Source organism: Manis pentadactyla, chromosome 16 (genome assembly GCF_030020395.1).
Source record: "Manis pentadactyla isolate mManPen7 chromosome 16, mManPen7.hap1, whole genome shotgun sequence".
Taxonomy (NCBI): domain Eukaryota; kingdom Metazoa; phylum Chordata; class Mammalia; order Pholidota; family Manidae; genus Manis; species Manis pentadactyla.
Window position 1 is genome coordinate 75,622,027 of NC_080034.1, and position 14,646 is coordinate 75,636,672.

General features: G+C 43.3%; 1 protein-coding gene across 2 annotated transcripts in view; it reads left to right on the forward strand.

The window, feature by feature from the left end:
• Positions 1-14,646, forward strand: part of MBOAT1 (membrane bound O-acyltransferase domain containing 1) — a 76,122-nt gene that overhangs the window by 44,654 nt on the left and 16,822 nt on the right. For both annotated transcript variants that reach the window (XM_036911755.2, XM_036911753.2), the window contains exons 5-8: positions 8,203-8,258; positions 10,233-10,287; positions 11,565-11,748; positions 13,693-13,885. In XM_036911755.2, the coding sequence (XP_036767650.1) occupies positions 8,203-8,258; positions 10,233-10,287; positions 11,565-11,748; positions 13,693-13,885 (488 nt within the window). The remainder of the gene's footprint in view (positions 1-8,202; positions 8,259-10,232; positions 10,288-11,564; positions 11,749-13,692; positions 13,886-14,646) is intronic.

Genomic DNA, 14,646 nt, shown 5'->3' on the forward strand with positions numbered 1-14,646 from the left:
GAGTCTTGGGAAATGGATGCTAAAGCCGAGTTCCTCACAGCACATTGCGCAGGATCCGTGTAGCTTCCATAGGGGTTGGGCTCTGCTCTCGTCGGGCAGCCTGAGGTCAGGGCACGCGAGTCCTCCCGTCGGGTTGTGTTCCTTGCGATGAGTTCCTGGCGAGCAGACATGAGATCCAGGGGTGACAGCTAGTGGCTCGCTTCGGGGCACTTGCAATTCGTGCCACTGAGCTGCCCACCGAGAGGCTGAGGCAGGAGGAGGGTTGCCTTGGGGCATGAGGACTGTCACGTGGGTGTTCCCGCGACCCCGACCGGGGCCCAGGCTGGCTCCTCACGCATCATGTCTTTCCACATCCTGGCCTCTGGGATTCTGCATGTCCTCTGAGTCTCTCCTTTGGGCATCCCTTTCCCCCCAGACTGTGCAGCACGTTTTCAATTTTTTGGAAACAATTTGCTCATGTGTATTGCTAGCAAAGTACGGAAAGTAGGGGAGCAACAAAGATATGTGATCCTAACCCTCCTTAGTGTTTAATCAGCAAACTCCATGTTTTTGGTTTTACCCTCCACCCACACCCCCAGGACTTGGAAGTTCCTGACAGCAGGCGTCCAGTAAATGAACGAGTTAAACACTCTAGTGTCTCAGTCCTTTCTCCTGTGTTTCCAGAAGCCTCGGTCAAACAGCCCCTCTAGCTGTATTTGGTTGGGATATTTATTGAACAAAAACATGAGCCCAAAGCAGATCAGTACTTGTTTCTCATCTCTATGATATTTTCTTTTTAGGGCTTAAAGCCTATTGATACACTCACCCCTGCGACAGTGTTTGAGTTCCCAGCTTGCTTGGCACAGTGCCCCATGCCAGAGACACTGTGTGTTGAGGCAGGAAGAAGGGCATTCCAGGCGGAGGGAGCGGCCCTGCGAGAGCAGAGGGACGTGAGATGGTGCCTATGGAGGGCCCAGAAGGCCTTGGGCTTTCCCTGACGCCCACACCCATCACCAGGCCCTGGCCGCTGCTCTGCATGCGCACTGCCACCACCCCGGGCCACCACCAGCCTGCAGCCTTACCCTGACCACCCCTCCTTCCAGCCCACCCCTTCTCCAGTCTGTGCTCCTCACCAGCCAGGAGGAGGTCCTGAAATACGGAGCTGCTACTGAGCTGGGCCTGCTCTGGGCATCACTGCCACCGCGGTGGTGCTGAGCGTCCTGGCTGGCACCAGCGCTGGGTGCTTTGCGTCCCTGTGTCTGTGCCTCACTCATCCCCTGCTGCAAGGCCCTTTTCCGCCCTCAATGTGGAAATCTCTTCCATAACTTTCCACAGCTCGGCTCGGAGATCACTTTACAAAGCTTTCAGTGATTGCCACCCTGTCGCCCTCCTCCACTTCTGGTCAGTGTCTGCACTGCGGACCTTGCACCTGCCTCTCTGGCTGGTGCTGCCCGTTGCCTGTCTGTCACGCCCACTGAGATCCCACACATGAGTGTTTGTAGTTGTGGGCACTTATGCACTCATCAGTCGATATGCATGCTTCTCCAGTGTCATGCGTGTTTATTCCCAAACGTGCTTATTCCAGTTTTTGCTTACATATAAACTGATTACACATGGATGTGAGAGAGTGTTTTCTCTAAATCTAGGTTGGAAAGGTATCAAAGCAAGTTTAGTATATTAAAAGTAGTAGCTGTTGAATTAAGTGTGGGTAAGCGTGTTGAAGGGATGTGGGGGGAGGATTCTAAAAATTAAGTTTGTTTGTAAGCATTCTTTCTTTTACATTCTCAATCCATGTCAGAGGGAATAATGACTCTGCAGATAGGGGATGGGATTCATGTGAGAGAGGTGCCATCAGTCAGCAGATGCACACTCCCAGGAAAGGCGTTGGTCCTGCATCAAAAGGATCATTCACCCCTCACCCAGCAGACACTGAGAAGCCTGCGTTTGCCAGGCATGGTTATAGGAGACAGGAGTGAGCACAGACTGCAGAATGCATTGTACACTTTTTGATTTCAGCTTTGTATAGGATGTCCAGATGGGAACATATGATTGTGTCCTGGGCTGATCCGTGTTCCCCCAAACTCACGTCCACTTAGAATCTCAGAATATGTCCTTATTTGGAAATAGCGTCTCTGCAGACATAACTAGTTACGATGAGGGCACACTGGGTTAGGGTGGACCTTGGATTCGTTATGACTGGTATCCACAGAGGAAGGCCATGAGGACAGATGCAGAGGGGAGATGGCCATGTGCAGCTGGCAGCAGAGATAAGCGCAGGACCCCAAGGATGCCACCAGCCCCCAGCAGCTGGGAGGAAGGGCAGACAGATTCTCCCTCACAGCCTCCCCCATCTTGGCTTCAAACTTCTGGCCTCCAGAACCGTGAAACAATGAGTTTCTTGTTTTAATCCACCCTTTGTGCTAATCTGTTACAGCAGCTCTAGGGAGCTCATGTGCATTTTAGGATTGCGTACCTGTAGAGGTGCCAACAGCCGTCCCTGCTCCTGGTCACGCAGGATAGCAGGTGCTTCTACCGTTCACATTCCTCCCTGCTGGGCCATATCGCCTCCTCCAATGATTTTATCTGTAAAACTGTAAACTGTCAAACGATTGTTACATCATTTTTAGTATAGTCAGAATTGGGGGCAGTTGCTGTAAGGAAAAGATAAAGGGCATTAGTGGAAAACAGCAATGTGTTTGTGAAACGTGGGGTTGGGCTTTGACAGCAGGGGAGGATGGAAATCAGTTCCTGTCGATTTTACTTTGAGCAAAGTAGTCATGATACATTTCCTCAAGTGATGTTTGTTCTCTGGCATTTTTTTGATCTCTCTGTATTAAGAAATCTCTGACGTTACACAAAAAATGGTAGAATGTTTGAATGAGAAAAGGACACTGCTTTTAGGGAAAGGATACAAAGAAAATGTATCTGCTAACCCTGAAATCATAGGCAATCTAGATCTATAATTGCGGAGTGACATACTATCCAGTTTATGGAAGGTAAGTCTTTTTTAAAAAAAATTACAGATTATTACTGAGCAGCATAATGTGTTTTTGAAAACATTATGAAATAAGAAGAACCATATATGCTACTGAGAGCATACACTGGTACAACTCTTTAGGAAGGTAATTTAGCCATAAATTTCAAGTGGGAATTAAAAAAAAAAGTCATGTCCTATAATTAGATAAATCCCTAGGAATTGAATCACCTTGATGAAATCAAGTTTGTTCATTAGTGTGTTCAACTGTTGTCAATAACAGTGAAAACCTGGAAATATCCTAAATGGTCCAAAAGAGGTATTGATTAAATCATGGTACTAATATACATCCGTTGAAAATGATGTCTTCAAAAAATGTTTCAATGACACTGAAAAATGCTTGCAATGGAACATTAAAACCACAAAACAAACACACATGAAGATTCCATTTTTTTGACTGTGGACATGTGTAAACAAATGGGAGGAAATACTCAGAATGCTAATGCATCGGTTCTGTTGGGAAGGGGTCTTTATTGGTGATTTTAATAATTGTTTTATTCTTTTATATGATTATAATGAGAAATCCTAAATGTTATTTGAATATATTTGCATACATATTACCGTGATCTTCAGCCTGCATGAGTAGAACAATAGCCATTTGTGTTCCCTGTTACCACATTGGGGGCTTAATAGAAGCAACACTTGCCTTACCCCCTTGCTGGTGTGGAGGTCATTTGCCCAATGGTTCCGTGGGAAATGTTTTCCTCTGTGGATTTACAACACCCTGGTCAGTCCACCTGACCAGCCCAGTATGTGCAAATAATTGGGTTCTGTAATAGGGACCAAGAAGAGGGATACGTGCAGTGGGGTGAGGGAGTGACATCGTTCCTTCCTTTTTCTCTAAGTATATCTCTATCTGCCTGTTTCCCCTTATTCTTCTCTCCTTAGATTTCTTTTTCTGAGTGAGACTAACAGTCTTAGGCTTGGGAAGAAAAAAGTGGTTTTCTTTTGCTATTATTTTTTTATTATGAAAAAATATTTGCGGGCCAAAAGAGATATGGCCCTACCTCAACTATGCTGGACTCAAACCCTGATTTCAGATTGTCCCCATGGATTCAAGTGCAGCGCCTACAGCTGCCCAGGCGCAGATCCCAGGACAAGGCACGCGTCCCGGGGACAGACCGTCTGAGGCCTCGCTGCCCGGAGGCAGTTCTTTGGTGCACCCAGGGGCCTCCTGCGCGTGCAGGATGTGCTTGTGTGTTGGGTTTTTCATTTTTGCAGAAAGACAGCATGAAGCCAGCAAACATGTCTTGGATTATTTTCGGTTTTGATTGAAATAGACCGTGGATGGTATTTGAGTTTTATCTTAAGTCAGTAACTCTATGGGTTTGACTCTCGAATCTCAGTAACTTCTGCAAAGTGAATTTGGCATCTGATCTGCTCGTAAGTTTAAATAAATTAATCAGGGAGAAAGTGTTCAGAGAGGACTTCCTCTGAGCAAGCGCATGTGGCGCTCCGCCTCACATCCGTAGGAAGTAAGTTTGTAGGAAGATTCGAATTCCATTTCCTGGTAGTAAACCTGTTCTAGTTATAGTTTGTGGATTTTAGATCTGCTTTTTCACAAGTTATTAATATATTATTGAGTTTTATAAACCCAGGGTCACATGTGTGAGTTGTTTCTTAAGGTGTAGAAACTTCATCAGATATTTAAAACAGAAGCAAGATCTTGTTGAAAGTACAGTCTAGATGATGTGTAACAACATTTGATTCATAGTTTCTTCCCCACCCCCCAAAGGGACATTTTTTCTAAAGAATGAAGACCATATGGTTTTTACATAGACCAAGTGGTGTAGATTTCCTAATGAGTAATTATTTATTGACAGTGACCTAGAAATTCAATATTATGTACTGTGTTAGTCTAGGTTCTCTGAGCAGCAGACGCCAGCAGGGGAACAGAGAGTAGGAGATTTGTTGGGTGAAATACCTGTGAAGGAAAACAGAGAGGCGACTGGATGAAGCTGAGAGAGCCTTCAGATTTAAGTGCATGTCTGACCAGAGATGAGAGAGGGATGGAGGGAAGGAAGAGAGGTCTTGGACTGCATTGCAGTTCTAAGAAGGTATAGGTGAGTTCAGTGAGAAGTCCTCCAGCAAAAATTCCCAGGAGGAGGAGTACCACGCCTTGAAGGGAGGGGCCTGCTGGCTGTCCCGTGGCCTTGGCTTGTCTGGGAGCAGCTCGAGGGGGTGTGGCCACAGCATGAACTTGGAGGCAGAGTCAGCCGCAGTTGCAGCCAATGAGATGCTCCCCCAGCAGTTCTGAGGCACCTGTTCATGGCCATGGCATATGTGAGTATTAGACTACTTAATGCTTTGTTGAATGGGAGCTTAATTATGGAATATATTAAAACTAATCCCAGAAAGAGGAAAACTAATGTGATATTTCTACAGGGTCAGAAAAGTAGGCTAATCACATGACATATTTTCTTTATTAATATGTATTTATATATATATAATATAAATTAATATATATATTCCCCTTTAACAACAAAGTTATGAGAATTAAATGGAAGGTAGGAACTTACTTGGTTTGCAAATTGCAGTCACTGGAATATGTGCCTCAAATTTAAAAATTTTGTGCTAGACTTGTGGAAGGAAGGCTGAAAATTTAGGTCCTGTTACTGATTGCTGGGACTTTCAGTCTTGCAGGGGAAAGGAAAAAGACAGCAAGGCTTTGGAAAGAAAACTACTGTGCTTTGAAAGTTGTATTTAGAAACTAACTTGAATGTAACGCTTAAGAGTGAGTCCTTTCAAGACCAACAGCTCTTGGCATCATTATTCATTCTGGGTCATTGGTCTTGATGATTATCAAGAAAGGTGGGCTGCAAAGTTGTATTAGTCTATAAGAACAAGTGGTTTATTTGTATTGATAATTTAAAATATTACATGCTTATTATTTTAGAGACTGGAAGTGGGAATTAGAATGAGAGGAATCAGAGGAAAATGAAGTCATAGAGAAAGGCCTTAGTGCAGTTGTCACACGTCAGACATGGCCTGAAGATGGTTTTTGTGCAACCCCGTCCTCCTACACACTCAGGGCCTGGCCTGAGCTCAGGGCAGAGAGGCTGTGTGGCACCCCAGGGTCACCCCAGGATGCTGTCATAGGATAGTGATCAAAATCTAGCCTCCCATGTAAATGAAGCATCATTGGTCCATAGGAGTCAGAGACAGCAAATTCACTGAGAAGCCACAGGAATGGAGACCAGAAAACCAGGCCAGACTAAGAGTATTTGAAGGAAATTATAGTAGAGCAGTGAGATTTGATTTTTTGTCTTGTTGGGCAAGAATAGAGCTATAAAGATAATAAACTAGGGTAGACAATTGGAAAAAGAGGTGCTATTTTTAAAAAATGCAGCTTTATTGAAATATAACTCATACATCATTCAGTTCACCCATTTAAGGCATACAATTCAGTGGTTTTCAGCATATTCACAGACTGCATTTATGGAGTTCAACTATCACTGCAATTAATTTTGCAACATTTTCATTACCCCCAAAAGAAACCTGTACACATTAATTATCACTCATTTCCACCCAATTCCCCTAGCCTTAGGCAACTAGCAGTCTACTTCATTTCTCTATGGATTTGCCTATTCTAGACATTTCATAGAAATGGGATCATTTGAATGTGGCCTTTGTGTCTGGCTTCTTTTACTTAGCATGATGTTTTCAAGGTCCCTCTATGTTGTAGCAGGTGTCAGTACCTCATTCTTTTAATTGGTGTATAATATTCCATTGCATGGACATACCATATTTTATTTATCCATTCATCAGTTGATGGACATTTGGGATATTTTCTTTGGGCTGCTATGAATAATGTTGCTCTAAACAATGAAGTTTTTATATTTTCTTTAGGTATATTTTTATTTCTCATGGCTGTGTACCTAGGAGTGGAATTGTTTGGTCATATGGTAACTCTATGATTAGAAACTGCCAGACTGTCTCTAAAGCAGTTGCACCATTTAATATTCCCACCAGCAACGTACAAGGGCTCTAATTCTCCACCTCCTGGACAAAGCTTATTATCTTTTTGATTGTATCATCGTAGTGCTTGTGAAGTGGTATCTTGTGGTTTTGATTTGCATTTCTCTGATGGCTGATTCCTGCCAGCATCTTCTCATGTGTTTATTTACCACTTGGGTATCTTTTTCAGACATATGTCCATTCAGTTCCTTTGGCCATTTTTAAATGAGATTGTTTGTTTTTTTTTTCAGTGAGTTGTCAGAGTTCTTTATTCTAGTAGAAGTCCTTTGTCAGACATGATTTGCAGATATATTGATGCATTCTGTTAAACATCTTCTCACTTCTTGGTGGGGTGTGTCCTCTGAAGCATAAAAATTCGAAGTTTTAATATCTAACCTACTTTTTTCTTTTGTTATATGTGCTTTCGGAGTTATTTCTAAAACTATTTTCAAATCTAGAGTAATGAAGAACACCTGTGTTCTCTTTTAAAAGTTTCAGTTTTAGCTCTTACGTTTAGGTCTTTGATCCAGTTTTAATTCTATTGTATTCTTTTTATGTGGATATCTAGTTGTGAAAAGACTATTCTTGGTTCTGTTGAATTATCTGAGCACCTTTTTGATGTGGGTGCCACTTCTTGGACAAGTTTTTAGGTGATGGCTTTTTGCAAATTAAATTGGTGTTATTTTTTGTCACTAAATGGTTATTTACAGGCAACTGCATCATACCAATGTATCTTTTACTATGTGTATGTGTATTAAAGAACAAGATGTATTGGCATATATTAGGTTGAAGAAGCCAAAATGTACACATCTCAGGTATCTCATCCAGGTGGACCCAGAGCCCTGGATTAGGTCTTTTCCAAACCAGTTTTGCTTTTGCTGTAAGTGCCTGATTTCCCTGGAGAACTTATGAGTGGACTCTCATTTTCTGGTTCTGGAATGCAGTGGGAGGTTCTGCATTTCCAATGAGCTCCAGAAATGCTGATGTCACTGGCCCTGGGACTGAGGCTTAAGGGAGAGCAAAAGAGGGACTTTGTAGGGTGACCTAATTGTTCAGTGTTGTTAAATCTACTTATTTAAAGTGACTTGGAAGTGAAAAGTTGTATGTTTTGGTTTCAGTGTTTTTGCATTTTATTTCATTATCTTCAATAGGAAGAACCACCATGCAGAGAAATAGAATCAATTCTCTTCCAGGCTTGTCTGCCCGTCTTGATTGTTCCCTCTCTCTTTTAGGCCTCTGATGATTGTCACTCAGAAGATCACAACCTTGGCGTTCCAAGTTCATGATGGTGAGAAAAATGACTCCCCTTTTGGTTCTAAGAGTGAGCCTGACATTCAGAGCTCTTCTTTTGTACTATATGCCCCATCCAGAGTTTAGACGGGTGCTGGAAGATCTTGCTGTGTCTTGCCAAAATTTTGCAGGCCCTTTAATTATAGTTTTTTACTTTCCCAGGTACTATTTACCATGTCCCTACTGAATCTGTTGTCTGAATTTGCTGAAACATTTACTTGAGCACAGTGGATTTTCTGTGCTTTTATAATGTTTTAAATTTATGTGAATTTGTGATGCACTCTGCCCTCCATTTCCAAATCTGCTAAGAGGAAAATGCACCCTTTTTGCTTTGGTTTAATCTGTGAGCAGCTTACAAGGTGACAAAAGATTAAATAGCATTGGCTGGTTAACTGTTTTTTAATGCTAGTTTTTTTTTGGCTTGGAAAATTATCTATTGAGATCAGGCTGACCCACTGAAAAGCTGGGAGAGGAAGAATCTTTTGTTTGTATAAAACTAAACATTTCCTTCACTCAGGCCCCTGCTGAACATGGCCAGAAAGTGTGATTTATACTGTTAAAACAGCTCCAGGGGGCAGAGGATGGCATTTCCAGCCAGGTGGAATATTTCAATATAGGCATAAGGGACACCAGGCAAAATTAGTAAAAGTCTGCTCTGTGGGTTTGCATGGCCCTGGCAGACACTTTCTGACTGTTGAAATTTCTTTATGTGTTGAAGATTTATAATCTCTGCCAGCTAGTTTTTTGTTTTTCCTTAAAACCTGGCAACCAATTTAATTTCATTGTGATCCTGTGTAGTCCTAGTTCATACTGGTGATTTAGTCATTTTGTGGAGAACTGGGCACTTTTACACAAAGGATGGAATCCTTCTTGGGACACCAGTTGCCCTGGTTTGCCCAGAACTGAGAAGTTTCCTAGGATGTGAGATTTCAGTGCCCAAATCAGGAAAGTACTGAGCACACTGGGGTGAGCTGGTCTCCCTGCTTATACCTGAAAATCCACTTGGTAATGGTTATAAACCAACAGCTGAAATCAATGTGATTTCTGGGATTGCGGGAGATACACTATTTGATGAGATCTTAGAAAAAAGTGTGATTTTTTTTAACACTGCTTCTTGGGTGTTTTTTCCTTTAATAGGCTTTTGCCAAAACTCACTTTCTAAGGCATTCTCAGCTTACCATATTTTCTGGAACCACCCTCACATTTAGCAAAAGTTTATTTGCTATTTTTTTTTCTTGTTTGGGGCAGGAACATAAATTTCAGGAACACTCCATCTTCTCCAAGGCCCATTTGTGAGTTGCCTTTATGATTGGTGACCATAATCAATCTTAGCTGAATATACAAAGTCAGCTTCTATTGCTTATGGCACTTCAGTGACCGTAAGTTAAATATAAATGATAAAGGAGGCATAGATAGGATCTGGTTGGTAGTTTTTCTGGCATGCATGGGTTCTAATAAAAGATGAAGAATCTTCTGATAATTCTTTTATATTTTCCCTGCATTCAGGGTGACATTTCCCATTGTTTGGAAGAGGAAAGTCCCCCTTCCTTCACTGCTGCATTCCACCCCACACCCTCAGCTTGTACTGGGTGTCTGCACGCACCATGATCAGGGAGGTGTTCAAGTTGGTGCAGGCTGCAAAGGCAGGCTTGTTTCTCTCATGCGGCAGTGAAAACATGTACAACGTGGTGGCGAGTATAGGAGGTGTGGCAGGTTCTCTGGGGTCCACGTCATACTGTGTGAATTAAATAGCAGTAACCTCTGAATTCTCCCCTTCCTAAGAGCCTATCAACATTCTACCACACATGGATAGCTTTTTGACCCAGGGCATTTAAAAAACAGTGGAAAATGGGGACCTTTTATGATTTGTGAAACAGATCACTTTTTTCAAATGAGCTTTATAAGCCTCTTTTAGGATTCATTACCTACTTTACTTCAAACATCTTGTTTCTGATTTTGTTCTTTTTCATAGGATTAGGGCGAAGAGAGGAGGACCTCTCTGCTGAGCAACATCGACTTGCTGTGAAGTAAGCTTGACCATATATTCTCAAGCCTTTCATATGTCAGCCTCTAGAGATAGTCCCCATTTTTTTATATCTGCATATTAACTTCATTATGTGGATGTGATGTCGTTCATTTAACAAATATGCCATTGATGGACCCTGGGGTTGCCTACCAGTCTTTGGCTTTTACAGATGGTAAGTGATTATACCCTCATCCATCACTCTGCTTAAATAGGTTTGGGTGCAGTCCCAGAGTGGACTTTCTATTTCTATTCCAGAATTAGTTTTATTGGGTGAGTGTCTGGGATCCTCAGGACGCAGCTAATGACTGGCCCCTGTCAGTGTGATGAAATGTGGCAGGAGAGGGGTGGAAGTGGGGCTGGAGAGGTGCTAAGGGCTGGGGAACCGGGGCCCGGAGGAGGGCTGAGGTGGGCTGTGGCCAGGGGAAGGGAGGGAGGCTGGGGAAAGTAGGAGAGCGACACTGACATGGGAAAGGAAACCGTGTGTGATGAGTAAATGGTTCTTGGGGAAGGTGGCGCTGCCACGGCAGAGAGAGCATTTGGGAAGAGGTGCAGGAGGGCCCCGAGTGGCAAGGAGATGGATGCTTCACTCCTGCATTAAGGAATTGGGACTTGGAGTCAGTGAATCGGGCTCTGTGCGAAGGGGGTGTGCATGTTGGAGGGCGTGGAACAAGGACTGGTTAGCAGTGGCATTTGGGGAAGCCTTTCCCCACGGTTCTATGCAGTCAGAGAAGCATGCCCTTCAAATGCCATTAAAACACTGTGCAGAACTGGCCCCTGCGGGATTTCTTCCCATAGCCACCCTGTCTGTTCAGGACCGCTTGCCTGGTTTCCAAGGCAGACAGGAGACTCTCACAGGGGCAATTTGGTGTGGCCTCTTCCAGTGGAAACTGGTTCCACCCACCATTTGTTTTGTATTTATTTTGGCAGCCGGGAGGGAGTTTCCCCACTGCAGCACATCTGGGTCTGTTTATTACCTTCATTTTCTCTTGCAGCCAGCGGTGTGTGATGAGAAAGCACTTCCCAGCTCAGAGTAGCCTGAGCCCCAGGCCGGCCCTTCTGCCAGCAGAGGGGCCGTGGGCTGCATCTCCCAGCCACGCACCTCATTCACGGCCCTTCAGCACCCTCTCCCTCTCAGGCAGATATTTAAAGAAACGACCAGGAAGGATCATGTCATGTTCAGTCCCCTACAGAGACCACCCCTGTGGTTACTGTTTGCTTATTGCAAATATGAAAGAATAAATTAAAAAATGACTTTTCAACATTTTACTTTAATTTCAGAGTCAAACCCTCTTTTTTGGAATACTTGAGCTACCTTCTCAACTTCATGAGTGTCATCGCTGGCCCGTGTAACAACTTCAAGGACTATCTGGCCTTCATCGAGGGGAGACAGACACACATGAAGTTGCTCGAAGTGAACTGGAAGCAGAAAGGTTTGCACAGCCTGCCGGCGCCTTCTCCCACTGTAAGTTCTGAGTGCCAAGGATTTACCCAGAGGTCCAGGAAACAGAGCTTTCTGCCAGGGCTGACTCACTAATAATCGTTCCAATTAAAAAGCCAAACGTTTACCAGAAAGCTTGGCCAATAATTCGTTTAGAATACCAGTATCAGTATTTATATGCAGCAATTCTCTGTGTTGGAGCAACAGATATTTATTTCACAGAGGAGCTCATGGAAATGTTAAAGCTACAAGCTGTTAGTCAACTAGCCAATATTTAGTGCCTACAATTTGCTTAGCACTGTGCCTGTTAACACATTTGAACTTAAGAGTGTTTTGTCTTTATGAATAGAAATTCATACACAGCTGAAGGATAATATGTCATAAAAGGTGGAGGGGGAGGCAGTAGGGACCAGACTAAATGTGGTTTTTATTGCAGAATCTGCTAATCGCACAGGAAGCCAATTTTACATTGGCATGCCCGAAGCTTGGTTTTATTGACTTGAAGAGTCTTTATGATGGTATCTTGACATAACATTTTAATTTTGATTGAATTTTATTCATCCCAAATTAGTCAATATTAAGATAACCTTACTGAACTTTACAAATAGGCTAAAGTTATTCAGATCAAATACCCTATTTTTAAGAGAAATTTGTAATTAACTGAAAGAGTGGGCAAGATAGAAGAGAGAGAGGATTCTCTAAGTAAATTTTTCATACATGCTAATTAAAGTCTAGGCAAAATCAATTATTTGAAAACTTAGGTGACTTATAAATTAAGCATGAATTTTCGGACACTTTTGACACAGTGGGTCCTCAGCACCTTATGGTTAAGTCCAGGGTCTCAGCTCCAACTGCTTTGTTGAAACAGTCTAGGAGTGGGGTCACTGAGGCTGTGAGATGTCAAAGTGACCCCAGGTGTTCTAGGCAGTGTCTGTCACAGTTGTGCTTTTACTGAGAAAGTAATATTGTCAGACGGTCTTAACATCACTCTTTAAGGGGACCCTTGAAGTGTTGTGCACAGAAAAAGCAAAGTGTTGACGTCGCATTTTGGCTAAAGACACAGGGACAGAGGGGACGCCTATGAGCTGGAGCCTCCCCAGTGGTGTTGTCATGGCCATGGCTGAGAGCGGAGAGCGCTTACCTGGGAGCCAGACACCGGTCCCACCTTCACACCTGTGCTCAGTGCCTCATGAATATTCACTCACTTAGATCCGTGCTACTCCCGGAGGGAGGTGCAGCTGCCATTCCCACATTGCAAAGAAAGTAGCCTGTTCAGTGAAGCTTGGCACTATAACTCTGTGAGGCTACATGACACTCCTTAGAATGTCAGGGAAACTGGCGAAATCACTCTGTCCAGAGGCGTTTAAAACAGCACATCTCAGCCCCAGCAGACGGCATGTGCATCACCCAGGAGGGCTTCCCAAAGCTCTCCATTACCTGCACGTCCTGGCTGAGCATTCAGTCACCTGCACAGAATCCTTCCTAAATAAGCCTCTGTCCTGCTTGCTGGCGATTCAAACCCATTTTCTTAGCTCTGCTCAGTACAGAAGTGGAGGGCAAATGGTTCTTTCTTTCTGATGAAAGAGTGCCACCCTGTAATGGTATCTATTTCATTTGAGCTGGGTAATACCACCAGCTACCCTTTGTTGGTAGAATTCTCTGGTAAAAGTCTTCCAATTTAGATGAGTTTAGTCCTCAACGTATATTCTGCATCTAAATATAGCACATAAGCCCATTGTGTCATGAATAAGAGAGTTTTAAATGGTCTTCTGAAATAACATTTTATTTTACTCTGAGCTTCATTAGTCAGTACCACGAGTAAGAATGCCCTTTGCCACTCCTCTAGGGAATGTTGCCCAAGCAACTACTGGAACAGCTTTTTTGTTAACATGGCCTTGCTGAGGCTGTTTTCCCCGTACCGGACTCTTCTGAGTGGTCATGCTGATGTCCCCCTCCCCCCATTTCCAGGGAGCCGTGATATACAAGTTGGGCCTGACCCTCGTGTCTCTGCTTTTGTTTCTGACGCTCACGAAGACCTTCCCTGTCACCTGCTTGGCTGACGACTGGTTTGTTCATAAAGCAAACTTTTTGACTCGACTCTTCTACTTATATGTTGTCATGCAAGCATCAAAGCCCAAGTATTACTTTGCCTGGACGTTAGGTAGGTTTGGTGGGGGGCCCTACCTGGATGTTTGGTAGGTCTGGTGGGGGGACTCTAAATGAATGAGACAAAATGATGCTCTGTAGGCGGCTTAGCCAAAACAACAATTTGGGTCTCCTAATCAAAAAAACGTCCAATACCTGACGGGGGTGGTTGAGCTGGTATATTTTTTACTTTTTGGTGTAGCTTTCCTCAAACACCATTTATAACGTCAGTGATGTGTGGCACAGGGGAAGCAATCCCGGCTGTCACCGAGGCCCAGTGTCACTAACAGATGTCAGAACTTGGAAGCTTCCTTTTCCAATTCCAATCAAACCTGGCCATTTAGTGCAGTGGGAAGTTAGGGAAAAATTCCAGAATGATCTCTCTTTCCTGTAATTTTTTCTAGGCCGTACATAATACGGGATACACACTGAATTAATTTTACGAACACACATGTTAATTGAGGTTACAATTTCTCTTGAATTGAAGAAATTGTTGGTTAAGCTTTGTATGTTAGAAAGTCATTAACTTCAAGTGACTGTTTTTTTAAGATGGAAAGTTCAACTTTAATTTAGTTTTATCACACTTTTCCCCCCCCTGTGAGGCAACTTAGTCAATATTAAGCTTTTATCTCCTTCCTTTCAAATATTTTTAGACTGGAAAAGTTTGAAGCTTTGCCAAAAAAGTGAGCAATAAACCCTTCTGTTTACTCACAGGAATGGTAAAGGGTTTTGATAAGGCCCGGCAGCCGTACCTGTTTCATATTAGGAACGCTTTCA